Source organism: Lissotriton vulgaris, chromosome 10, assembly GCF_964263255.1.
Source record: "Lissotriton vulgaris chromosome 10, aLisVul1.2, whole genome shotgun sequence".
NCBI classification, from domain to species: Eukaryota; Metazoa; Chordata; class Amphibia; order Caudata; family Salamandridae; genus Lissotriton; species Lissotriton vulgaris.
In genome coordinates, this window is record NC_141698.1 from 272,668,769 (window position 1) to 272,696,604 (window position 27,836).

General features: G+C 48.8%; 1 protein-coding gene across 7 annotated transcripts in view; it reads left to right on the forward strand.

Annotated features, from left to right (window-relative positions):
• The window catches only part of NBEAL2 (neurobeachin like 2), a 750,879-nt gene that overhangs the window by 216,779 nt on the left and 506,264 nt on the right, over positions 1-27,836 (forward strand). For 3 of the 7 annotated variants that reach the window (XM_086940995.1, XM_086940996.1, XM_086941001.1), the window contains exon 1: positions 26,129-26,363. The exons of 3 other annotated variants lie outside the window; for them this stretch is intronic. In XM_086940995.1, coding sequence (XP_086797121.1) covers positions 26,220-26,363 — 144 coding nt within the window. In that variant the 5' untranslated portion in view covers positions 26,129-26,219. Of the gene's footprint in view, positions 1-26,078; positions 26,364-27,836 lie in introns of those variants that run through there. One more of the 7 variants, XM_086940999.1, reaches the window with a different exon arrangement.

The following is a 27,836-nucleotide window of genomic DNA, read 5'->3' on the forward strand; positions in this document are numbered from 1 at the left end:
CTGGGACCCTGCCAATCAGGGCCCCAGGCCTACTGCTCTCTCTTTAAAATGGATTCCATGTACCCTAGGTACATTTCCAATTGGTACTGGGCCACCCTATCAGACCCTGTAACTCAGGGCATGGGTGTACCCAGGGCTGCCAGGGGCTGCAGCATGTATTATGCCACCCCTGGCTGGCCTCCTAAATTTGACACAACTGGCTGCATGACAGCTGGGGCAAAGTCGTGTAATCACCCTTTGCTGTAGGTGTAGTATACCTATACCTAACCCTAAAATGGACACACAGATTCCTATCAGTCACTCCTATGGCAGGCCTTGACAATCCTGAAGGCAGAGTGCTTGGAATCGTGTGAGATGGTGCTCTGGCATGAGCTGAGCCTGTCTGCAGCTTGCGGAACCAAGTCCTAATAGCTGTTCCATGATATCGCATACCATATACTCTTAAGTGCATTATAATCCTCGCGGTTAAATGCTATCTTTGGTATTGCTTTATCAAAACATGTCGAGTAAGGTGTCATACAAATTGGAATACTAACCCCTCGCCAATTCTGGCGACGGGGTTAGCATTCCACCCTTCTAGAGGGACACGACATGTATGTAACTGTGAACCCCGGTTAAAGTTAACTGAAGCCTCAGCTCCACAAAATGGATGCTGCCACCACAGACACGAGTCTGACCCCCTGCAGCTGGGAGTCCTTCCAGCGAGGGGAGCCTGGACAAAGGGTTTCCTGTCAGGGGCGGTGCTAGCACCGTCCCAGACATGGTTTTGTGTATCCTGGGTAGGCAGGGCTTTTCAGGAAGGTGACTGCTGAGTGGCACCCCGGTGCTCACTACGCATAGGCCAGTCAGAACCAGTTCCAGGGGCACACCAGCCCCTGGCCTGGGGAAGTCCAGCAGGGGAGAGGGGTGTAACCACCCCCCTCCTGGTCCCACCCATAGGCAGGACCTAGTCACCGGGTCAGCCCCCTTTTTTAGTATAAAGATGGGAGCGGGCCCCCTGTTCAAATTAGATCATCTTTGGAATCAAGATACGACTTTCTTCGAAAGGACTTCACGATTTCTTCATCAAGATTCTCCCTTGTGGCTAAGGAGTAGTCACCCTGCATCAAGCGGGCACCGTCCTAAGAAACACTGCGGTCTGCTGCAAGTCCTTCTTCACGAATCCGACGACCCAGCTCGACGAGACCCGGCTTCCCTGGCACCTCTGACCTCTACTCACCTCTACAGCAAAGCTGAGAACCGTGAGTGCGACGAGACCTCGAGGGACCGACGATCGCCAAGACTGCACGACATCTTTACTGCAAGCCCACTGTGTCCTCCACTGGTGAGTGCTTTGGGGTCCGAGAAGCCCCGACCCTGCGCAGCTCCAGCACCCAAGGTCAGCCTCCCTGCATCTCCACGATCTGCGTGGGGCCCTTCTGCTGTTTGCTGTGCACCGCGTTGTTTGGCTACTAGCCGGCTGGCTTGTGGCCTTCTGAACGACGCCCGACGACATCACTACTGCTGGTCTGGTTGCTCCAGACTGGCCCTTGCTTCCTTCTTGAAGAGAGGCACCCCGGACCCTCCTGGTCCACTCCAGACGCCATTTTGAGTCCACCGCGTGGGCTTGAATTTGCCAAGGCTTTGTTGCCCAATCCTGGGTCCAGCGACGCCGACAGCTTCTATCTTCGTGGGACAGCTCGATCCTCCATCCTGGTCGCCGACAACGCCTCCTGGTCCGTGAGATCTTCGAGCACAGCGTCACCCACTCACCTAGTCGAGGTGGCTACCATCCGGTGCCCTCCTGGTGCCCACTGACTACTGGCTAGTAGTCTCGAACTTGGTCCCCTCTGCTTTCAGGTGTCATCTTCCATCGATCCAGGCTTGGATCCACCGAACTTTCTTCACTGGTCGCCTGCCAGCAACTTCTTTCTTCCAGGCTCCTGGTCCGTCAACGAGGATTCCCGACGTCTTTTGAGTCCTATGCAGCTGCAGCCCCTGGGCTAGGTAACTTCGGCATTTCGGTGCCCCAGCATAGCCTCACTATCCAAGGGTCAGAATCTACTTTCGTTTTCTCCCTACCAGGTCGGGTTCGCCCGAGAACACTAACTTTGCAATTTCTAGCTACCATAGACTTTTGTCCGCATCTCGCGTGAGAGTGCACACACTGCACCCGAGTCCCCTAGGCCTCCTAGAAGTAATCTAACGATTCCCTAGTCAAGTCCTAGCGATTCCAAAAGCTAATAGTACTGTACTTACCTGCTAGTAATTTCGCATTCCACTTTTCAAGTATATGGTTTTCCGTGCCCCTCGGGCATTTGTATATACTGTGCTAACTTAAGTATTTTTGTAAGAGTTTGGTTTGTGCTTAGTACCCTGTCCTCATAAAGAGTACAGGGCTGTTGTGATACTTAATAAATAACTGTTTATTTTCATAACACTTGTGTGGTGTCCTTTCACTTGGTGTTCAAGGGGTATATGTGTGGTAAACAGCTGGCTTAACACGCCCTCTCGAGTCTTTAGCCTTAGACTGCTCGTATCCACGCTACTAGGATAGCTGGTCTATAAGGTTGACTTACAACCAATCATCAATAAGGGTTGCTGGACTGATACATAGTGTTCACTAGAATAGTGAGCACTGCATATCAGGCCACCTTCTCACATTGGTGAGCAGCGGTTGGGATTTGAGCTTGCTGTTGTTTTACCACACGTATCCTAAGAATATCTTGTTGAAAGATCACATAAGTACTGTTAGGTACATATAACTAAAGCTTAGAATACTCTGAGTTCTACTGAACCAGCTGTTGTAGCTCCTCAAGGCCTAGCACACCTTGGCTGCAACTCTTAGCAAGGGATCAGTAGGTAACACATAGTGTAGGTAGGTGCATCACTTACACCACACTAGAAACAGTATGTCGGACAAAGGAGGAAACTCTGAGTCTCCCCTTGTGTCAGTTGACCCTCCACAGGTCATCCCTTCAAGATATACTGTGCTTAGCTTCCATGAGTTACGACAAGTATGTACCTCTAGGAAGATTAAGCAGGGGGCTAACCCCACAACTGCCTTTCTGATTGGTCTCTTAGAGACTTATGATGCAAGGAGGGCTGGTAACCCAGACCCTTCTAATCCAGATGGCAATATGCCCTCCTTACAGGGTCCCTATGATAGCCATGACCATCCCCTTCAGGAGGCAGATGATGCTGATGATGAGGATGAGGATTTGGTGTCAGGGGATGAGGCAGATAAGGGACAGGTAGAAGTCAGTAGACTAACCAGGTCCAACTTAAGCAGACATGAGATTGGTACTGGGGGACCCCTGGGCCCACTCTCAGGTCAGCTTAACATTGGGAATGGACGAGTTAGGTCTCTATCAAGAGGCTCTAACAGATCCTTTCGAACCAATGGCTCTCTCAACTCTTCTCACAGAGGGATGTCTTCCCCTAAGAGGAGAGTGTATGAAGCTGAAGAAAGGGCAATCAAACTGAGGATTGAAAGGGAAGAACTTGCCCTGGCCAAAGAGAGACTTGCCCTTGCTAGAGAGCAAGAATTATGTGGGCTACAGCCCACTGGTGGCAGCAATAAACCTAGCAATAGGGAAAGGAGTTTTGATACAAAGCACCTGAATAAGATAGTGCCCCCCTTTAAAGAAGGGGATGACATCCACAAATGGATTACTGCTTTGGAGAGAGCCTGCACTGTGCAGGGTGTTCCCCAAAGTCAGTGGGCAGCTATCTTGTGGCTCTCCTTTGATGGTAAAGGTAGAGATAAGCTCCTCACCACAAGGGTGGAGGATGCTAACAATTACAAAATCTTGAAGAATACACTGGTTGATGGGTTTGGTTTAACCACTGAACAATACAGGATGCTGTTCAGAGACACCCAGAAAACTCAGTCTCAAGATTGGACTGACTGTTGATTGTGCCACTAAGGCTTTTGAAGGCTGGCTACTGGGTAGTAAGGTTACTGATTTTAAAGGATTGTATAATCTAATTATGAGGGAGCAAATCTTAAATAATTGTCAGAACCAGTTATTACATCAGCACCTGGTAGACTCTGATCTGACCTCTCCACAGGAATTGGGTAAGAGGGCGGACAAATGGGTCAGAACCAGGGTTAGGCCTAAAAACCAGGGTGGTGACCAGAAAAAGGAATCAACCAAGCCTCAAGAGAAGGGTGGGGATAAATCCACAGAGAAGACTTCCCAAGGGCCCCAAAACTCCAACAAGGGTGGTGGGTCCCAGAACACTCCTTCAGAACAGAAGAAACCTTATTGCCATACCTGTAAACAGGTGGGTCATTACAAAAGTGATGCCAGTTGCCCTAAAAATGGTAATAAGGGAAATATACCCCCAGGTAATACTCCTAAACCTCCTGTTACCACTAGTGGTAATCCCCCAGGTGGTGGGAGTGCCCCCAAGAATGTGGTGGGCATTACTTTGGGCAATCAGGAGGACTATGGCCTAGCCAGGTTCCCTGACCACACTCTTGTCTGTGAGACTGGCATGGGGTTTGCCAACTTCACTACTGGACCCCACATTTTGGGGAAGTATAGACAAGAAGTTTTATTGAATGGTCAGAAAGTTGAGGCATTCAGAGACACAGGGGCCAGCCTCACCATGGTGAGTGACCATCTGGTCCCCTCTGCTCAACTGACCCCTGGTTTTACTTATCAGGTAACAGACATTCATGGAGTGAAGAGAAGGCATCCCATGGCAGTAGTCAAGCTCAGTTGGGGTAATGTCACAGGGCCCATGAGAGTGGCAGTGACAGATAACCTACCTGTAGATTGCTTACTGGGGAATGACCTGGAACTCTCAGCATGGGCTGAGGTGGAGCAAGAAACTCACTCCAGAATGATAGGCCTATCCAGACAGGCTAGTGGGGCAGTAATAGCTACAGCCCCAGTCCAAGCACCATTCCTCCCTGAAAAGGTTGGGAGGGCAGTGGTAGCCACTGCCCAGGCTCAGACAGACTTTCCAGAGCAGGATAGGAGGGCTGTGACAATCACAGCCCAAACACAAACTGAGTGCCCTCCTGAAAAGGTTGGCAAGGTTGAAATGGTCTCAGCCTCTACTCAAACAGATAGTGAGGTTGTGAAGCCTGAAACAATGGATCACTCCACTCAAACACAGAGCATTGAGGAGGAAGAAGAGTCTTCCCCCTCCCAGACACTAGGTGAGAGCCAGCCTCCTCAGGGAACTGACTCTACCCCTGTTGAAGGAACTGCCCCAGAGGTAGTCAGGCCTAGCCTGGCAGAGCCCCTGATGGCAGTGGACCCTTCCCAGGTGGGACCCAGTCTGGAGCAGGTAACCTGCACCTCTCTACCCTGCCTCAGTCAGCCCAGGGCTGAAGAGGACAGGGAGGCAAGTGGTGGACCCCAAAGGGCCCCCTGTCCAAAAGAACCCCTTAATCAGCAGATTAGGATCACTGAAGCTGGTAACCCTAGCCAAGTGAAAATAGAACAGACTCCTGAGGGATCCCCCTTAAAAGTAGTTAGGGAACTCCCACAGCTAGACACTGTTGGGCACAGCCAAACACGGGGCCTAAAAACCCCAAACCTGACCTGTCCCTCCAGTAAGCCAAACAAAGGGACTCGGCCTCCAGCTTTAGGTAGCCAGAGGCTGACCCTGAGAGCTCAGTGCATCTCAGCTAAAGAAAGAAAGGCACACATGATGAATGGTGATTGGAGGAAGTTGAGCCCAAAGGTAGAGGAGCCTCACTTCAGTACTCCATCCCAGCATCAGCCTTCTACTTTCCCAAGACACACCAGAGACAGAGATTCCCTATGGTGGAGACCCTCAGATACCCTTAGGGTGAGGAGTTGCCTAGTGGACCATGACACAGGGGGAAACCAAGCCAGAGCTGGTCCTTCCTTATATGGCCACTTAGGTAATAGAGGCTTACCCGGACAAGGATAGCCTTATCTCCTTTCGTTTGGGGGGGGGGGGGTTGTGTAGGAAGGTACATCCTGACTATGGTTGCCCCCAACTTTTTGCCCTGTGTTTTAGCTGGTTTTGGACATAGTCGACCTGGGACCCTGCCAATCAGGGCCCCAGGCCTACTGCTCTCTCTTTAAAATGGATTCCATGTACCCTAGGTACATTTCCAATTGGTACTGGGCCACCCTATCAGACCCTGTAACTCAGGGCATGGGTGTACCCAGGGCTGCCAGGGGCTGCAGCATGTATTATGCCACCCCTGGCTGGCCTCCTAAATTTGACACAACTGGCTGCATGACAGCTGGGGCAAAGTCGTGTAATCACCCTTTGCTGTAGGTGTAGTATACCTATACCTAACCCTAAAATGGACACACAGATTCCTATTAGTCACTCCTATGGCAGGCCTTGACAATCCTGAAGGCAGAGTGCTTGGAATCATGTGAGATGGTGCTCTGGCATGAGCTGAGCCTGTCTGCAGCTTGCGGAACCAAGTCCTAATAGCTGTTCCATGATATCGCATACCATATACTCTTAAGTGCATTATAATCCTCGCGGTTAAATGCTATCTTTGGTATTGTTTATCAAAACATGTCGAGTAAGGTGTCATACGAATTGGAATACTAACCCCTCGCCAATTCTGGCGACGGGGTTAGCATTCCACTCTTCTAGAGGGACACGACATGCATGTAACTGTGAACCCCGGTTAAAGTTAACTGAAGCCTCAGCTCCACAAAATGGATGCTGCCACCACAGACACGAGTCTGACCCCCTGCAGCTGGGAGTCCTTCCAGCGAGGGGAGCCTGGACAAAGGGTTTCCTGTCAGGGGCGGTGCTAGCACCGTCCCAGACATGGTTTTGTGTATCCTGGGTAGGCAGGGCTTTTCAGGAAGGTGACTGCTGAGTGGCACCCCGGTGCTCACTACGCATAGGCCAGTCAGAACCAGTTCCAGGGGCACACCAGCCCCTGGCCTGGGGAAGTCCGGCAGGGGAGAGGGGTGTAACCACCCCCCTCCTGGTCCCACCCATAGGCAGGACCTAGTCACCGGGTCAGCCCCCTTTTTTAGTATAAAGATAGGAGCGGGCCCCCTGTTCAAATTAGATCATCTTTGGAATCAAGATACGACTTTCTTCGAAAGGACTTCACGATTTCTTCATCAAGATTCTCCCTTGTGGCTAAGGAGTAGTCACCCTGCATCAAGCGGGCACCATCCTAAGAAACACTGCGGTCTGCTGCAAGTCCTTCTTCACGAATCCGACGACCCAGCTCGACGAGACCCGGCTTCCCTGGCACCTCTGACCTCTACTCACCTCTACAGCAAAGCTGAGAACCGTGAGTGCGACGAGACCTCGAGGGACCGACGATCGCCAAGACTGCACGACATCTTTACTGCAAGCCCACCGTGTCCTCCACTGGTGAGTGCTTTGGGGTCCGAGAAGCCCCGACCCTGCGCAGCTCCAGCACCCAAGGTCAGCCTCCCTGCATCTCCACGGTCTATGTGGGGCCCTTCTGCTGTTTGCTGTGCACCGCGTTGTTTGGCTACTAGCCGGCTGGCTTGTGGCCTTCTGAACGACGCCCGACGACATCACTACTGCTGGTCTGGTTGCTCCAGACTGGCCCTTGCTTCCTTCTTGAAGAGAGGCACCCCGGACCCTCCTGGTCCACTCCAGACGCCATTTTGAGTCCACCTCGTGGGCTTGAATTTGCCAAGGCTTTGTTGCCCAATCCTGGGTCCAGCGACGCCGACAGCTTCTATCTTCGTGGGACAGCTCGATCCTCCATCCTGGTCGCCGACAACGCCTCCTGGTCCGTGAGATCTTCGAGCACAGCGTCACCCACTCACCTAGTCGAGGTGGCTACCATCCGGTGCCCTCCTGGTGCCCACTGACTACTGGCTAGTAGTCTCGAACTTGGTCCCCTCTGCTTTCAGGTGTCATCTTCCATCGATCCAGGCTTGGATCCACCGAAGTTTCTTCACTGGTCGCCTGCCAGCAACTTCTTTCTTCCAGGCTCCTGGTCCGTCAACGAGGATTCCCGACGTCTTTTGAGTCCTATGCAGCTGCAGCCCCTGGGCTAGGTAACTTCGGCATTTCGGTGCCCCAGCATAGCCTCACTATCCAAGGGTCAGAATCTACTTTTGTTTTCTCCCTACCAGGTCGAGTTCGCCCGAGAACACTAACTTTGCAATTTCTAGCTACCATAGACTTTTGTCCGCATCTCGCGTGAGAGTGCACACACTGCACCCGAGTCCCCTAGGCCTCCTAGAAGTAATCTAACGATTTATTTATTTATTTATTTTATCAATTTATAGGGCGCAACAGCTACCCAAGAAGGGTTTCCCGGCGCCTAGACACAGCTAGAAATAAGGACAGAAAGGGGTAACTGTTTGAAGTGGTTATTGTTCGTACAGCCAGGTCTTTACAAGCTTTCTGAACCTACAGTAGTTTTCTTCCTTCCGGATGCCTGGGGGAAGCGTGTTCCACAGGGAGGGTCCAAGATAGGCAAAAGATCTGCCCCCTGATCTTGCACGTTTAAACCTTGGTATACAGAAGCAAGCTGCTGTCTGAGACCGGAGGTTTCTCTTGGGCGTGTAGAGACAGGCAAGGGATGGGAGGTATTTTGGTGCTGCTCCTGTTTTTATTCTGAACATGTAGTTCAGGGCCTTGAAACGAATTCTGCTCTCTATCCTGAGCCAATGAAGATCCCGACGATAGTTCGAGACTCCAGCGTTCTTAGGAATCTTACATAGGAGTCTGACCGCAGCGTTTTGCGCTACTTGCAGTCGTCCGATGACAGATTTATTTGCGCCCAGATAGAGGATGTTGCCGTAGTCAAGCCTTGATGTGATAAGGGCATTGACTACGGTCTTTTGTGTTGACATAGGCAACATCCACAGGATTTTCCTCAACCATTTAGCTATGGTGAGACACAAGCCAGTAACTTTACTGGCCTGCTTGTCCATGGATAAGGCATTGTCCAGTACAAAGCCCAGATTTCGAGCATGGGACACCGGGGTAGGAAAAATGCCCATCTGGTCTGGCCAATGCGCGGGGTTCCAGAGAGCTTTGTCCTTTCCCAAAATCAGTATTTCCGTCTTGTCGCCGTTCAGTTTTAACTGGTTTGCTGTCATCCAGTTCAGTATTTTTAATAGTCCTTCCTTGAGTAACGACGGGGAGTGGGGACAAGAATCGGACAGGGAAAAAATGATTTGGGTGTCATCGGCATAGTTCATAAGCGTTAGACCTAGCTTTTCAACAAGTTCTACCAGCGGTTTGAGATAAATATTAAAAAACAGAGGGCTCAGGATGGACCCCTGCGGCACTCCATGAGCTGCAGGCAGGGTGTCTGACACGGCCTGTGCAGATGCGATCTGAAAGGTTCTGTTTGCCAGGAAGGATTTGATCCAATCCAGAGCCTTTCCTCTTACGCCATTAGTGTATAGCTCTCTAATAAGCGTTTCATGAGAGATGGTGTCGAACGCCGCACTTAGGTCCAATAACACAAGTGCGACCGTCTGGCCTTGGTCAAGAAGTTTTCTGATATGTTCAATGACACCTAACAGGGCGGTTTCCGTCGAGAAGCCAGCCCTGAAGCCAGATTGCGAAGGATGGAGTAAGGAGTTTTCTTCTGCAAAAGTGGCTAAAGTGGAGTGAACGTGTCTCTCAAGGCACTTTGAAAAAGCAGGAAGTAGAGATATAGGTCTATAATTGGCCAGTATTTCTGGGTTTGCATTTGGCTTTTTCAAGAGGGGTGTCACCATGGCATGCTTCCATAAGGCCGGGACAGTGGCGAGGTCGAGGGACGAGTTTAAGAGATTGGCTATGATATTCAAGGACTGGTCATCCAGTTTTTTTATAATTTTAATAGGGATGGGGTCCCTAGGGGAGCCGGATTTAACAGTTTTTAGGATTCCTTTCAGATTCTCTAATGAAAGAGTCGGCCAGGATTTCAGTAAGCTTTCACCCAAAGCAGTGGGTTGAGGCAGAATAGGGTCAGATGGAGGGGGTGGGTCAGAGACAGAAATTTTAGCCTTGATGTCTGAGATAATTTTGTCGATTTTCTCAGTAAAGAAACAAGCTAACGCCTGACATTGTTGAGCGCTTAGGGGGGGTGCAACAGCTGTGGTATGTGCGCCCGCCAGTTCCTTAACTTTGGAGAACAGAGTTTTAGGCATGTTAGTTGCTTCAATAATTGTTTTTGAGACGAAAGGAGCTCTTGCTTTTGTACAAGCTGCATGATAGTGATTTCTGGCTTCATGATAGCTTTTTTTGGCATTGAAGTCGTACTTTTTACGCCATTTGCGTTCTAGTACTTTGCATTTTGATTTTTCAATTTTAAGGCTGTCGTTAAACCATGGGGCCGGAGGACGATGCCTACTCCCTTTGGTGTGAGTAGAGGGCAGACAGCTATTTGCTGCATTTGTTAGCCAATTTTGTGTTTCAATAGCTACGTGGTCCATGTTGGAGTTAGGGCTAGGAGGGTTTTGTTTGAGTGCCGCATTTAGAGCATCGATGTCGACTGACTTCCAGTTTTTTCTGTTAGTGGCATCAGTATTTTGTTTCACACTGGGGGAGGGTGGGAAGGAAATGCTAAAACTGATGAGATGATGGTCGGACCAGCCAGAAGGTACAGTGGCGATGTACGTGAGTTCCCTGACGTTAGATATTATGGGGTCCAACAAATGGCCCGCTATGTGAGTAGGGCTAGAGTTTATAATAGGTAGATTCAGTGCAGCTAGATCTTCCATCAGATTATAACATGAGGGGATGGTGGGATCTTCAAGGTGAAGATTTAGATCACCCAATAGGGAGAAATTGCTAGATGACATATAGTAGGGAGTAATAAGATTTGCAAAGTTTGATACCCATTGGGAGGGGTTACCTGGTGGTCGATAAATCAGAAGGCCTGACATAGTAAAATTGGGGTTCAAAGTGATTTTAAAAAGACCCGCTTCACAATCTGGAATTGGTACAGATTCCAAAGTACATTTGAACTCTCTGTTAAAAATGATAGCTATCCCGCCCCCTACCTGTTTTTCCCTATCAATTCCGGCAATGGCGTAGTTGTCGGGGAGGGCAATAGCAACATCTGGGCCGGCGCTGTCATGTAGCCATGTCTCGGTTAAGAAGACTGCGCTAGGACATTCTTCGGTGAGGAGATTAAAAATCTCATGCTTATGCTTAGGCAAAGATCTACAGTTTGTACTGTAAAATACGTATGTTGGCTGCACATTTTTACGTAATATTTTGCATTTCCTGTGTCTCCTAGAAGGGTTGGGGTGGGGTTGATATACGATGGTCGATAGTTTACATTCGGAGCAAACATGAGTTCCGACTTTGTGGAGGTTGGACAGAGAGCAATTCGGCTTAGGGGTAGGGCGCAGCGCTCTCAAAGCGGAAGAAGTTCTTACCAGCCTGGGAGGAGCGGTGGTAGTGAGAGCCTCGCCCTCGTGCCCCGTCCTGGCACGGACGGGCACAGACGGGCTAGTCTTTGGCGTGTCTTCGGCGTGCTGAAGGTGTGCCCGCTGCGCTCGACCGCTGCGCTGTCGGGTAGTGAGCATAGTAATGGGAGGAGAGAGGAGTGGGCGTGGCTACGAGGGTGGGCGTGGCCCGCGTCACGTGGTGCAGCGACGCTGATGAGGGATTTAGATCTTCCCCTTCAGGCGCTGTTTAGTGCGTTTTTGGTAGTAATCAGATCGAGCATAAAAACATGAACACAGTGCAAATAGGCAAGATTTTAAAATAAACGCTAGTTCTGTAGCAGCCCAGACACCCCGGCTTCCGCCTCAGGGTACTTAGCTGGTCAACACCGGCTTAGAGCGAGCACGGCGAATTTATACTTCCTGGAGTGGGCGTGGCTACGAGGGTGGGCGTGGCCCCGAGTCACGTGGTGCAGCGACGCTGATGAGGGATTTAGATCTTCCCCTTCAGGCGCTGTTTAGTGCGTTTTTGGTAGTAATCAGATCGAGCATAAAAACATGAACACAGTGCAAATAGGCAAGATTTTAAAATAAACGCTAGTTCTGTAGCAGCCCAGACACCCCGGCTTCCGCCTCAGGGTACTTAGCTGGTCAACACCGGCTTAGAGCGAGCACGGCGAATTTATACTTCCTGGAGTGGGCGTGGCTACGAGGGTGGGCGTGGCCCCGAGTCACGTGGTGCAGCGACGCTGATGAGGGATTTAGATCTTCCCCTTCAGGCGCTGTTTAGTGCGTTTTTGGTAGTAATCAGATCGAGCATAAAAACATGAACATAGTGCAAATAGGCAAGATTTTAAAATAAACGCTAGTTCTGTAGCAGCCCAGACACCCCGGCTTCCGCCTCAGGGTACTTAGCTGGTCAACACCGGCTTAGAGCGAGCACGGCGAATTTATACTTCCTGGAGTGGGCGTGGCTACGAGGGTGGGCGTGGCCCCGAGTCACGTGGTGCAGCGACGCTGATGAGGGATTTAGATCTTCCCCTTCAGGCGCTGTTTAGTGCGTTTTTGGTAGTAATCAGATCGAGCATAAAAACATGAACACAGTGCAAATAGGCAAGATTTTAAAATAAACGCTAGTTCTGTAGCAGCCCAGACACCCCGGCTTCCGCCTCAGGGTACTTAGCTGGTCAACGATTCCCTAGTCAAGTCCTAGCGATTCCAAAAGCTAATAGTACTGTACTTACCTGCTAGTAATTTCGCATTCCACTTTTCAAGTATATGGTTTTCCGTGCCCCTCGGGCATTTGTATATACTGTGCTAACTTAAGTATTTTTGTAAGAGTTTGGTTTGTGCTTAGTACCCTGTCCTCATAAAGAGTACAGGGCTGTTGTGATACTTAATAAATAACTGTTTATTTTCATAACACTTGTGTGGTGTCCTTTCACTTGGTGTTCAAGGGGTATATGTGTGGTAAACAGCTGGCTTAACACGCCCTCTCGAGTCTTTAGCCTTAGACTGCTCGTATCCACGCTACTAGGATAGCTGGTCTATAAGGTTGACTTACAACCAATCATCAATAAGGGTTGCTGGACTGATACATAGTGTTCACTAGAATAGTGAGCACTGCATATCAGGCCACCTTCTCACACTGGGTATGTACATTTTGACAAGAGGGTGCAGATAGCGAGGTTCTTTTCCATTCAGAATGCGGTGGCAGAAGCACATAGCTTTCAAGGACACTCCCTTACCCAGTGGCTGTCAGTGCAGTGTGACAAGAGCTGGGCCCATAGCAGACTGCCTTGGGAGATTAAGCACCAGCCGAGCTGTTGCATTCTGCACCCTCTGCAGTCGCATCAATCTAGATAGTGACATGACCAAGGCCTGGATCACTGACTTTCTTGCGGCCTCTGGAAGGAGTCCCAAAAATTGTTTTTCAGGGTCTTCAAAATTCCAAGACATTTCCCCGCTGGACTGGTAATCTGACTGGCAAACAAGAGCCCAGCATCAAACCAGATGCCCCGGTTCTTAACTTTCAGCTTAGGGTCCAGTACAGGCACTAGTGAATCCGGCCACTAAGCCGAGGACCAAATTGATGGCTGCTCCCCCAAAATAAGACCCTCTGTTTTCCCAGCATTAAACTTGAGACAGCTTTGGTCCATCCACTCAGCCAGTTCACACAGACAGGATCTTAACAGAGCCACAGTGTCTCCTTCACCCGAGACGCGGGGTGATAATAAGCGGCGTATCATTGGTGTATGACACAATGTTAAAGCTGTAACGCTTGATGATATCAGCTGGGGGCGCATATAAAGATTGAATAAGGTAGGGCTGAACACTAAGCCTTGCAACACCCACTGCTGCAGCGGAAAAACCTCTGATAGAAAAGGTTTTTGAGCCACCTGAGAAGTGCGGCTATGTAAGAAAGATGGTAACCATCGCAAAGCCTTCACCCTGGTACTGAAACATAGGACCTAGTCTGAAAATCAAATAAAATATATTATTTCCATTGTTATTACTACAGAAACATAGTAAAAATTATGAGAAAACCCTCTCATTGATATTAACCCAGAGGCTAACCTTTAGCTTGCAGCAAATACTGTATTCCTAATTTCCTTTTATGCAAGTATCACGAACTGGTGCATAATAGATTTCTTAGTTTTTTTTTTAATGCTTCAATAGAGAGTTGTTGTGGTGCAGCCCCAGGGCTCACCACTGATAGTCTCCAGATGCATTGTTGACCTTTAAGCTTCCGGGTTCATTTGGAGTGTTGTACGCATGCCCAGTGCGCCTGTGGATGCCATAACTTCTGCTGTCCTGGCTGTTGTACGCATGCCCAGTGCGCCTGTGGGTGCCATAACTTCTGCTGTCCTGGCTGGAATGCAGCATCGTGTTATGTAAACAGATGGAATGTTTTTACCGGTCGTGCAGCGTGGGGGGTGGGGGGGGGGGGGGGGGGGGGGAGAGGGAGGGAGGATCTGCAGATCCTGGCAGTGTCTTCTTGGCAGTCGTTCCTGAGGCGTCACATGTGCCACTTATCCCTCGGCCACCAGCTTAGAAATAGATGGTTTTGACAAAGATTTTTAGATAAGACATATTGCAAATATAGTAAATGCTGACGTGACCTGCTATTCCCACCATTGTTTGTATAAAGTTTATTTGAGTTTACCGTAAACCATAATAAACTTCATGAAATGCTTGCCATTTAAAAGCCTATGGGGCACATGCATCACGGTATGATTTTGCGAGTACTTAATTGTGATTATTAATTAATAGCAATTAAGGACTCACAAACGCGTATGCATGTAGGAATCCCTATAAAAATAGCGATTTCTAAACATTCCTTAATCGCGGCTCGCAAATTGCGAGTCGCAATTGAGGAATGGCTCCCCATTCATTCCTATGGGCCTACAGGCCCATAGGAATGAATGGGAAATTGCATGCTCAATATGCGAGTACCAATAGGTACTCTCAAATTGCGCATGCAATTTCAAGGGTGCAAGGGAGTCAAAAGGACACCCTGTTGCACCTCTGGAATTGTGATGTGCACCCATGTTCCTCACACACATGCCCCAAGGGCATGCACATGAAACTTTGGAAAATGCACTTTAGTGCATTTTTCAACGTTTTTGCAAATTACCGACCAGTTCAATTGCTCGATGATTTGAGGCCCTAAATAGCGAAATCGCTATTTAAAAGTGGTTACTGCATTGCATTTAAGGAATGGCAAATTGTGATTCCTTAAATGCAATTGCAATTTAAGGCATTGCAAAAGCCCTTTTTGCGGGCGCAAACAGCCGATTTTTGAGAATCGCACCGTTTACGCTCGCTAAAAAGGTTAATGCATGTGCCTGTATGTATTTAAAACCGTCAAGAATCATCACAATAGATTTACTTACATCCAGATTTTTAAGATTCATAAAGAATACTGAATGACTTTTCTTTTAATATGTTACAAAGCCCGAGAGGCCTGGTGTTAAATATTCGACGGTTTGTAGGACTCCATGCCATCGCAGAACATTATGCGAACAAGAGTTTGTATATTTGAGGTACAAAACCAACATTGTCTCCTAGCAAGTGGCATCTTTTTCTATCAACTTTTATTTTCTAATGAGAGAAAAACATTTCGCGTCCTCTGCATTGGCACCTTCCTACCTGACGGTTGTCGATGTTGTGCATATTTAGCGTGCAAGTGCGTCTCTTCAAATAGCGAACAGTAATTCTTATACGAGGTTTCAGTGGCGATATCAGCCAGATCAGTCTGAGCGGACCCTCTTTTAATATGGCTTTTAATTATTAGCCAATGGCTTAGTCTGGGTTTCTCTAACAAAAGTACTGAAGCCAAAAATGTCTACCCATCTACATGCAAGACAGTTGGTATATATTCACTGTGTCTCTGCTGATAATTTCTTAAATACCCGGGGGCATATTATCAAGCGAGTTTTCGCTAGTTTAGCGGCACTTCCTGGCGATAAAGCGGCAATTTTTATATTGCACCATTAACAAGGACTCGCTAACAAGCTTTAGCGCTTGTTTTCCGACGATATTAGCTGTTTTCCTTTTCGCTTTACATTTCAGTGATATGTATCGCTAATGACATGCAAAGTAGGCGTTCCTGACTTAAACTCCATTGAAACAGTCGCAAACACAACTACCCTCTATTATTAATGCCCGCGAAGTGATAAAACTCGCGCTAACCGCGCTTATCGCTGGAATTTAACACCTCAAAAAAACTTACCTTAATCATCTTGTCAATGGGAGGTGGATTACCTATCGCCTTTACGATATGCGTTGATAATACTGCGCTATCACGGTGAGGAAATCTAGGGATAGCTGGCGACAAAAAAAACAGCGCTAAGCGCGCTTTGCGATAATTATTTAAAATCGTTGATAATATGCCCCCCAGCTCCCAAGGGTTTCTGTTGGAGAACTTAACACTTGAGTCACGTTAAGTGTCCAGTTTTGTCCACATGGTCATTACTAACATCTGTCCTTCTTTCTATGCATGTTGTTACTGTTGCTTTCCTCACCCCTCAGTGAGACAGAATGTGCACTCCGGAGATATGTCCGTCCGGCATCTGCCGAGGCGTCCTTGCTTCCAAACACTGCTCCGTAGCTTTCTCCAGCAGAGGCAAAGTGCTGACTCAGCCTATTTGGGAGCCCCCCGTGGAGATCTGTGACTGACCTCTGAGTCCTCGGCAGGGCTGCCTCCGTCTGTGGTCAATAAAAGGAGTAACATTAACTTGGTTTAAGTTGCCTTCTACCTAGCTATTTGGGCCACAGTGTAGCGGAGAACCCAGCTTTATTTAGGTAACTGAGCTATCCTTATAGCCGGGATACAGGATTCAGCAAAGAGAACGCGAGTATTTATTTGAACTTTAATACTGACACCTCTTATCACATGAGCGCAAGACAGCCAATCAGTTTGCTCCCAATACAGCCTGTACTAATGGCACTCTAATGAAACTCTTACACAAGAAACTGACTCTTTGGAGAGATGAGATATAGGTGTGGGAGAGCTATCGAGTTCATGTGCTAATGTGGTATTTTCGTCCTTGTCCAGCTTGTGTGACTTAAGCCGATATGCCTCCCGTGGATTAATAACTGGCTTTAAATGTCCGGCTCCAAAACCCATGTTATTTTATCATGAACGCAGGACCGCTGTGGTAGCACCACAAATGACCACAAGAGGGCGTCAAATTACAAGTGTCCTAAAAATGGTTGTGAGGCTTGGGGAAAGAAAAACTGCCAAAGGCAACATATCTTTGGGCCTGGGTCTGTAAACGCTCTTGTGCCACAGCTACATTTACCCACCAAGATAATTCAGTCCTGTGTGTGCTTCGAGAATGGTAAATATGACCATGTGCGTGTCGTCAGCGACCCCGCGGTCTCTTCATTCTTTTTGAGTGCAGAAAGAAACAAGCATTTGCAATGCAATAGGTCTCGCATTATTTAAGTTTGAGCTATTATTATTGTAAATGGCAATGTTTTTTGCTTTATGCTATAGTTTTCTTATGTACATAAAAAGCTACATATAAAGTATTTGTTGTTAAAATTATTTATGCAGTATTTAAATTTGTTTGCATAAAAGATTACAAGAATATCTTAGCAAAAAAGTTAAACTTTTTAATGGTAATTGACTAAATGTCCATTTGTACATTTTAATTTCAAATAGGTAAGTGTAAACATCACAAATATATTGTGCAAACAGTGCAAAATATTTTAGCCATAAATATTTTTGTTTTATGAGGTAGTTTGTAAGAAAATGATTGTAAAAGGCAAACACTGTAATTAAAATGTAACATATAACAGTACAGTTATGGCTAGTAAACATACATTAGTAGTATAGTATAATTGTAAACAAGGTGTAAATAAGACTACAGAAATTAGCATGAATTATCACTTTAATATCAACTTTACAAACATTTTGAAAACACGATCACAGCTGGTAATCATGCATTGGCTTGGTATTACAAGCATTTCATTTTAATAAATATTTCTGATTCCCAAAAACAAATATGACAGTCTCTCAAAATAATGGCTTTTCAGTTTTAGTTGTATCTTTGATCTCCATGTCATCAAGTACTCATGAATATTACTGCCCCATGGACAGAGTCTGGCTTTACATGTCTACATATCAACATCCAATTCCATGAACACCCATCGCATGCCAGGGATGACCATCACCGCTGGTGAAGAGAAGCACAATTGTGTCAAGAATGCCCACAATACGTTGTGGTCCCATTATACCAGGGATGGGCTCAATAATGCCAAAGATGCCAACATCATGCCAAGCATTGCTAGACTAAAAGTGGGAATAATTCTAACAGGGACACCACCAATAAATTAAGAAGGAACACCATTACGCTAAGGCAAGCATTACCGCCTTCGGGTAAAGTCCGCGCTATATAAAAATGCATAAATACATGAATAAAGAAATACCGCCTTCGGGTAAAGTCCGCGCTATATAAAAATGCATAAATACATAAATAAATAAATACCGCCTTCGGGTAAAGTCTGCGCTATATAAAAATGCATAATTAAATAAATAAATACATACCGCAAAACATCCTCGTTACTCTGCCGGCCTGCGACCAGGAAGTCAGGCAGGCCGGCGCGACACCCGGAAACAGGAAGTAGGAGGGCGGGAGCCTACCCCGCCTCCCACGGAAGAGCCGCGATTGGAGCCGTGTTGGGAGCAGGGAGCACCGGAGCAGGCAGGAGCCTACCCTGCGCCCCGGTGCCGAAGGAGGGAAGAAGAGTCCTGCTGCCGGGCCTTGCAGCTGAGGAGAGGAAGCCGGTGAGTGCGTTGCTGAGCGGCGGGCGGGCGGAGGGAGAGGAGCATGTAGGCGCGGGGGGGGGGGCGGCCTGTGTATGTGTGTGCGTGCGTGTGTGTATGTGTCTTGGAGTGCGTGTGTGTGACTGTGGGGGAGGGGGTGTGTGTGTGAGCGAGTGTCTGTCTGCGACGTGTGTGTGTGTGTGTGTCTGTGTCTGTGTGCATGCATGCATGCGCGGTAGGCTGGGAGGGCGGCGCATGCGCAGTAGGCTGGGAGGGCGGCGCAGGACGGAACGTGCGCGTTCGCGCAGCCAAATCCGAATGCTAAAAATCGTGCCAGTTTCTTGTCCCTCATTCCCCGGCATCCGCCAGCTATAGAGTCTCTGTCCCTGTTCCAGGGCGAGACCTAAAAATTATAAAAAGTCACCATACGTATGAGGCCAGGACCCAACACCACAGCAAACAAACTGACATGGAAACATAAAATGCGGGCGCGGATTTCTTTTTTGAGGAATGGGGGTAGCATTTAATGAACGATTGCGTGTCCAGTGGTAGCTTTTGTGGCGGCTTATTTCATTACAGTTGTTTAGATGCATCAAATAATGTGAAAGTACCAAAAATTAAGATTAATTTCTAACCTCAGTCGATTGTTAAACTACTTAGTCCAGCATCAACAGTGTTACTAATGAAAAAGCAGTAACCGTCAAGGCATCTGAGGATTGTTAGATCCCATAGTCTGTCAATTTTAATGGCCTGCTGCGCGATGGTAGGTCCTTTACCTCACATAGGGGCCTATTAGGATGGCGGGCAGCCCTGGCCATGCCCGCCATCTCGCACCCCTGATCATGATTCAACCGCCACCACGGCGGTCACGTCTGGCATTTCAACCAGGCTGCAGCACACCCCGCAATGGTAAAATGCCATATTGTGAATTTCCATGCATAACGTGGCAGGCACCGCGCAGTGCCTGCCACCTAGTGCATGGACAAGCAGGGGGGTACCATGGGAACCCCCCACTCCCCTGGGGGCTCGCAATGAGCCCCCAAAGCAAATCCGCACCAGCCTTGCCATGGCAGCGAAGCCTTGAACACCACACATCATATGCCAAGAGCAGAGTATCGCGAGGCGCGCCCTTAGGACCCGGCACCTCCGGGCCCCGCCCAGCAGTTATGGTGGTTGGGCGGCCGGGCAGCCAATCGGCGACCGGCCGCCCCTTTGTACTTCCGGGTCACGGGCGATGGCGCACATCCAGAGTGGTGGGGGGGTGGAGACCTTTGGCCTATTTAGGGTCAACTCCCGGTGACCGGGGTCTCTGTTCCCTCCACCACTCCAGGACTGCACAGTGCCCCGTTACTGCCGTCTCCAGGCGCCGGACCAGCCTGCTTTGCGAACTCCCACCCACCTGTCCCTGAGAATAGTGGTTTGAGGGGGGCGTTGTTGCGGAAATGTGACCTGCGATCAATAAACAGTAGTTGATGGGAGGCCGCTTGGCGGACTCCATAGGCCAGCTCTGAGGGGGGATATGGTAAGCTCTCCACAGGGAGGAAGTCACCACCGGCTGCGGAGGCTAGGGCGACAGATTTCGTGCCTCCCGGGCGTCCCAGGGCAGCCTGGTGGTAGGGGGGGTGGGCCCTGGTAATGCCGGACAAGGACCATGGGTGCGGGCCCACCACTCTAAGGTGCAGGTGCACGGCACCTGGCATAGGATACCCAGTGCGAGATGCGAACCAGATGGGACTCCTCCCTTAGGGCTGGGAATGTGAAAGGTACATAAAATGTCTTGAAAATGTGATTTTGAATACCAATTATGCATGCTATGCGCTTGTCATGTTTATTCAATGTTGTGATTAAACATGGCCTTTTTACCCCACCTGAATCTCTTGTTATTACAATGTGGGGGAGGTTGCATTGGGTATTCATGTAGAAGGGGAGGCGGGGGCAGAACTGGAGGGTACGGGTCCTATTACACACGCATGCCTGAAGGGTGCTGGTTGCACTTACAAACATTTTTGAGACTCAACTCTTTTTGTAGAGCCACACTTCAGCAGGAACCTGTCCATCTCCTCTGTTGCTTTTATATCCCTGGCCCAAGTGAATCTGAAAATGCTAACTCTTTCCCCCCACTACTATGTTGTTTTGGCCCCCAGTCATGCTCACTGAGATATCTTTTCTTGCAACTCTTTTCATTATGTTGTTGGCAAAGGTCTTGCACACCTTTTTCAGGCTCTTCTCTGCACCATCTCAAGTCTACCTAATATCTACTTTTTTACCTTTTCATTTATATTTTCAAACAAAAATTAAACATAAGTTCCACATAAATGTACAGATAATAAAGATCAAGTTAAAATAAAAATTAAAAAAAGGTGTGTACATTTTGGTAATACATGACATAACTATAATATTGTATGAAATAGTGATAAGAAAATCTGGGCAGATGTACAAAGATTGTTGATGTCGCAAATGGCCAATTCACAGAATCAAAATGTCGGTAACTTAAAAAAAGTTGCATTCAATGTATCAAAGGCAAATTGCGATCTGGTAACTTGTTACCGAATCGCAATTTGTGTTCGAGACCCGATTCTGACTCTGTATTTGAAAGAGGCATGTTTACGGCATTCCTTCCAAATATCGAATTGCAGAGGTATGCATTAATGTTCTGTGACTGAACTCTGGTGGCAAAACAGTAAAACTTTAACATCAATTAAAAATTAGTGGTAACCCATTCACAAATTGAAATGGGTCCCCATGGGACCCTTTCTCCTTTGAGAGTTAAACAAAATATTTTTTTAGAAGCAGAGAGTGGTACAATGGACCACTGCCTAATCTTAAAAAATTAAACTTAAACATTTCATTTTCTTTTTTGAAACGTATCCCGTTTTCCTTTAAGGAATATGGGCTGCATTAAAAAAATGGTTTATTAAATATCTGTCTCAAACATGGTGGTCTGCTGACTCCGAAAGGCCACTAACCTTGTAATGACTGCCATTCTTAATAGGTCGCAAGTTGTGACCTAAATCCTTAATATTTAGGAGTGTGACGGGGCTGGACGCCACTGTGTGGAAAATTGTGAGGAACTTGATACTTCACGAGACTGGTGGTCAGCTGTTCCCTTGTCGCCCCTTTCTGTTCCCACCCAACAGCCTTCCTCCCCTTACCCGGAGGAGTGGCCACTTGCAGACACTGAGCACCGTTGGGAAGACTGGATTGAAAAAGGACAAGGCGCTTTTAATTCCGCCTGTGAGGAATACGAGACTCCGCCCATCTGGAGCATCACAGAGCCAAAAGGAGAAGGACCCTGGAAGACAGCGGACGGCGTTTCCCTGGAGAGAGAAGAGTGGAGAGCGAGATCTGATTCAAAGCAGTGCGGTGAAGACGAAGAAGAAGCCCCGACGAGCCCAGCAGTGGACGTCAAGCCAGGAGGCCAACGTCTCGGCGAATCACCCCGCCACGTTCCCGCGGGAGGAGCGTGGCTCACAAAGGTTCGGGGCAGAGTGGCGGGTTGGGTAGGTCGGAGTGGCCAGCCTATCGACTGACAAGCCAGTGTACATAGTGTATAGTCTCCCTGTTCCTTTCCCCTCACGAGCACGAAAGGCACAGTACCGTCCGCTGTAAAGACACTCTGCACTTGGTTTCCCTCACTCCCGGCCCACCTCGAACGTCCTACGCAGGACATCCCAGGGATTGCTCTTCTTTCTCCTTTCTTTACGGTCCTGGCCCATATTGGGAAACCGCCTGAGAAAGGACCTTGCTGAACCTCCGGTCTGACGGAAACTCATCCCCTGCGAGGCAGAACCACCCTGGAACTCCCGGCTTTCCCCAAGGGCGTCAGAACTGAGCCGGACGAGTTTGCACGGATAAGACTCTCTAACAGGAGAAGAAAAGTGTACATGAAAATAAAACCCTCCTTGAAATCATTACTGCAAGTGTCTGACTCAGTTCCTTCTGCACCTTCTGCTCCCGGTCCCGTACAAGGAGGTAGGTCGATTTTCGACCAACTACGAATTGCTATTTTGAAAATAAAATTGTTGTACATTATGAATTGAAAATTTCAAACTACTAATCAGTAAGAATTAAAATATTTGGGAATCATAATTCTTAATGTTGGTACACCTGGCCCTTTATCGGTAATACAATAGCCTGTACCACATATGTTCTTATATATAGACCAATCAATAGATATTGCTGTTCTGAAGGGGACTCTTTGAGATGAGGAAATAATTATGCAAACCTGGGCTGCACAAATGCACCTTTCAACTGGTATGGCCCCAGAGCAAAGCAATATTAGTCACCACACTACTTTGCAAAGATTTGTTATTGTAGTTATCATTGTTATTGTTTTTTTGTATGGGATAAAGTACCCGTGGCTGTACATTATAAGGGTATTGCAAGTTAGCAAGGAGTAGGAAATTTGTGCGAAATTCTGAAATTTCACAAAATGCAAATCTGTCATTTTGCTCTATATTTTAATACGCAAAAGCATCCTCGCATACATTTTTGATGCAAGAACATGCTGCGCCCCAAAAACAAAAGTGCAAAGACAAAAGCACCATGAAAAGCTGCTTGAACTTTTTGGTCCACGTGCGTTTTCAGTTCGTTTTTACTGTGAATGATGCATTTCATGCTACATTTTTACTCTGACCGGCATATCATTATGTGAAATTGCCTAATGGCTTAATTCTGGGAATTTTGTGAAATGGGAAAGTCCTGAAATTAAATGAATAACGTTGGCGTACTTTAAATTTCATCCAATCCTACCAAGGAGTTCTATGACTGTACAGAGGAATAAAGCCGAATGCCGAGTTCCCAGAATGCTTGTTTCTGGTCCAGGGAAGACCTGGCTTGGCAGTTCGGGCTGGGCTGTTCCCTTGAGGAACAGGGTCAAGATTGATTTGCATATGGCTGGGTCTAAACTGGTGGGATGGTGAAGGGAGCTAAACAACGATTATGTATTCATCCCAGATCTGTGACTTAGGGGGGGGGTTGGAAGAGTGTCTGAAAGTTTTGGGCGCTCCGACTCCGTCTATCATCTCCTTGCCTTTGCTTTGTTCTCCCTAAGTTGGCAGGGTATGCCCAGACGTGGGTCCCTTGCTCACTCTCCCTATGGATTCAAGTTAGCCTGGCTGATGAGAGGTGTTACCCCAAAACCGGTACCAGGTTGCTGTTTCTGGTCCAGGGAGGACCTGGCTTGGCAGTTCGGGCTGGACTGTTCCCATGAGGAACAGGGTCAAGACTGATTTGCATATGGCTGGGTCTGAACTGGGGTTGCGAAGTGAGCTGAAGAATGATGATGGATTCATCCAAGATCTGTGACTGGGGGAGAGTGTCTGAAAAGTTTCAGACTCCGTCCATCATTTCCTTGTGTTTGCTTAGTTCCTTTAGAAGGTCATGGAACTCTGAGGTGCAGAAAGTATTCACTGGATTTACTTGTAGCATTGCATGCCGAGTGGAAAATCAAAGGCTAAATTATATGAAACAGAAATACCAACTGAAACTGTAGAAACCAATATGAGAGGAGCAGACATGACGCAGGACTGGGTCAGCGAAGGTAAGTTAACTTTTTTTTCGCATTAAACCTCCCATCCTCCCGCTCAACCCCTTGCCCCCCCCATCTGCGAGTCTTGTCAGCCACGATGTTTGTAAGGAGCTGGCACCAGTGCGGTAGTGCCCAGATCTGGCACTGATGTGGCAATGTGGCAGTCTGGCAGTGACGGACAGTGTATGTAGGGAGCGGACACTGATAGGCCATGTCAGGATCTGGCACTGGTGTGGCAGTGTGGTGTCAGTCTGGCACTGAGGGACAGTGTATGTGAGGAGCTGGCACCCGTGCTGCGGTGTGCCATCATGACAGTAATCGGATAGTCTGCTATTCCGGCACTGATGGGCATAAAGGAGCTGGGATCAGTGGGCCGCTCTGGCATCTGTGTGACATTTTGCCAGTCTTTCTTTACTGGTGGGCAGTGTAAAGAGCTGGTCCTGGTGTGGCGGTTTTCCACTCTCCACTTGTGGGCAGATTAAAGAGCTGGCAATGGGTAGATCAGGGGCGGCCTTAGGCATGTGCAAGCTGTGCACCTGCACAGGGCCACAAAACCCCAGGGGCCACCACGCCCATATATATCCTTAATATAATAATCCTCTGAGGATGGATATATATTTTCGTGTTGTCCCCTGGCAGGTATTTGGCGGCCTCCGGCTCTGTTTCACTTCCAAACACCCTGACTCCCCCCCAACTTCACTGGCCTTTCGCGCTACGCCCATCCCGGACCGCCTCTTCCGGGGCCCCCTACCTACGCTCCTGGCCCAGGGCCGCCATGAGCCTAGAGCCGCCCCTGGGTAGACACTTTCCCATGTCTTCTGCAGTAGGGGGCAGTGTACGGGGTTGACCCTGGTAGGACATTGTGCCATTCTGGTGCTGATGCTCAGTGTAAGGTATTGGCACTGGTAGGCAGTGTGGCAGTCTGCTGCTGGCAGGGCAGTCTGTCATTCTGCAGAGGGGTGGCAGTGGTGGGACGCGGATACATTTGCACTGGTAGAAGTGCGAGCTGCCGGTAGTGTAAGGAGTTTTCACTGATAAGTTGCGTTAAGAGTTATACTATCACTCCGGCACATTGGGGTGCCTATTGGTGGGCAGTGTGGGGAGCTGGCACTGTGGTGGAGTGTGGGAAGCTAGCACTGTGAAAAGCCAGCCATGATGGGCAGTGTGAGGAGCTGGGGCCAGCGCCCTATGAGAAACTGGCAGAGAGAAGGTGGCAGGCAGTTTACAGTTGCGCCACTAGTAGGCGCTGTGAGTGGTTACCACTGGCAGTCGAGTATTCTGGCGCTGGTGAGCCATGTTAGACGCCACGCTGGTAGCAAGTGTAAGGAGTTGGCATGATAGGGCGTTAGTAGGAGGATCTGGGGCCAGGGAGTCCTGATTATAAAGTGCTGTGTGAAGCTGGTAGGCGCTATACAATTGTGGCACTGTGGGGCAGTGTCAATAGCTAGCACTGGTGGACAGTGGAAGAATCTGGCACTGCCGTTGAGGCATCGGGTTTCCATTGCTTTGACCCAAGTCTCATTCTAAGTGCTCCCAAGCACCAAGAGGTTATTTGCTTTGCACAGAGCGCTATGCGAGAATATTCCCTCCTATATAAGGGCCTCTCTGGCAATAGTCTTGTGCGCTTATTTTAAATACTACTCCACCTCTGCTGTAGTTCTTACAGCTCCCAGTTTCATTCTGTATCCCTCAGGGTCGGGTCACGGCGCCCCGAAGCGTTCCTACATCGGGAGGTGGGCGCAGAGGCACTGATGAGAAGCGACTCTTGCTCAAAGAATGAAATGTTCCAGTGGTGGTTTTCTTGCGCAGTCGATGGGGGGCGAGAGGAGGTGGGGGAGGAAGTGTCATTCTCGCTTTAAGTGACTTAGCATTTCCTGGCTCCCTTTTTTTTACTGGTTCTTGTCTTTCTTGCACAAGTGTGCAAGGTTGTCGGTTCCTGCCGTGTGACAATCTCCCCTGGCACTGACGCTTTCACTGGATGGCCTGCGAGGTCTCCCCCTGGCCGTGCCACGGAGGTCTCTGGGTGTAGTGGCGGAGCGCAGACCTGGCTGGTGTTGGCCAAGCAGCTGCAGGCACGATGGACAGAGCCCTGGGGGCTCGGTGGGTGCTCAGGGGCACTGCTGCCAAGTGGACTGCCCGGACGATGGAGGCGCACGGTGGCACCCCGCGGACAGCAGAGCCGCAAGATGGACACCAGCGACTGAAGGTTCCTACGGGTCAGGTAAATACTCCGTGGCAGTGCCCTGCAGCTGCTGGTAGGACCAACAGAGGGCACTCGTCTCAGTTACAGGGCATATGGGGGGCTCTGTATGCTCATTTGCCTCTTCAGTATAGGGCGCTGTATGCCCACTCCTAGAGTTTTAATACATGCATCATGGCACTGAGGGCTCACTTGCAGGAGTGCATATGTATTTAGTTCCATGAAGGGTGCTATACATTCACATATAGGTTCCACTGAGGGCAGTATGTGCCTACACGAAGATTCGATGCAGGGCGCTATCTATTCACTAAAGGTTATGGGGAGGCCAGTGTGTGCTCATTGGAAGATTCTGTGTAGCACACGGTGCGCTCTCTTGATGAGCCCATTGGCGACACTGAATGCTTGCTTACATCTTCACTGTGTGCACGATTGAACCCTTAAAGTAGAGCCCGGATCCCTGCCATAAGACTGCGTGTAGAGCGCTGGATGCTTGCTTCAGTGTTTGACGCGGAGTACTGTATGCTCAACATGTAGGGAGGGCGCTGAATGCTCCCCTGAATACTGTATGTGGAGGTCAGCGGACCAGCTTGAAGATGACATGTAGGGAGGGCGCTGTATGCTCACCTGAATACTGTATGTGGAGGTCAGCGGACCAGCTTGTAGATGACATGTAGGGAGGGCGCTGTATGCTCACCTGAATACTGTATGTGGAGGTCAGCGGACCAGCTTGTAGATGACATGTAGGGAGGGCGCTGTATGCTCACCGGAATACTGTATGTGGAGGTCAGCGGACCAGCTTGTAGATGACATGTAGGGAGGGCGCTGTATGCTCACCTGAATACTGTATGTGGAGGTCAGCGGACCAGCCTGTAGATGACATGTAGGGAGGGCGCTGTATGCTGACCTGAATACTGTATGTGGAGGTCAGCGGACCAGCTTGTAGATGACATGTAGGGAGGGCGCTGTATGCTCACCTGAATACTGTATGTGGAGGTCAGCGGACCAGCTTGTAGATGACATGTAGGGAGGGCGCTGTATGCTCACCTGAATACGGTATGTGGAGGTCAGCGGACCAGCTTGTAGATGACATGTAGGGCGGGCGCTGTATCCGCACCTGAATACTGTATGTGGAGGTCAGCAGACCAGCTTGAAGATGACATGTAGGGCGCTGTATCCACACCTGAATACTGTATGTGGAGGTCAGCGGACCAGCTTGAAGATGACATGTAGGGCGCTGTATCCACACCTGAATACTGTATGTGGAGGTCAGCGGACCAGCTTGAAGATGACATGTAGGGAGGGCGCTGTATGCTCACCTGAATACTGTATGTGGAGGTCAGCGGACCAGCTTGAAGATGACATGTAGGGAGGGCGCTGTATACTCACCTGAATACTGTATGTGGAGGTCAGCGGACCAGCTTGAAGATGACATGTAGGGAGGGCGCTGTATGCTCACCTGAATACTGTATGTGGAGGTCAGCGGACCAGCTTGTA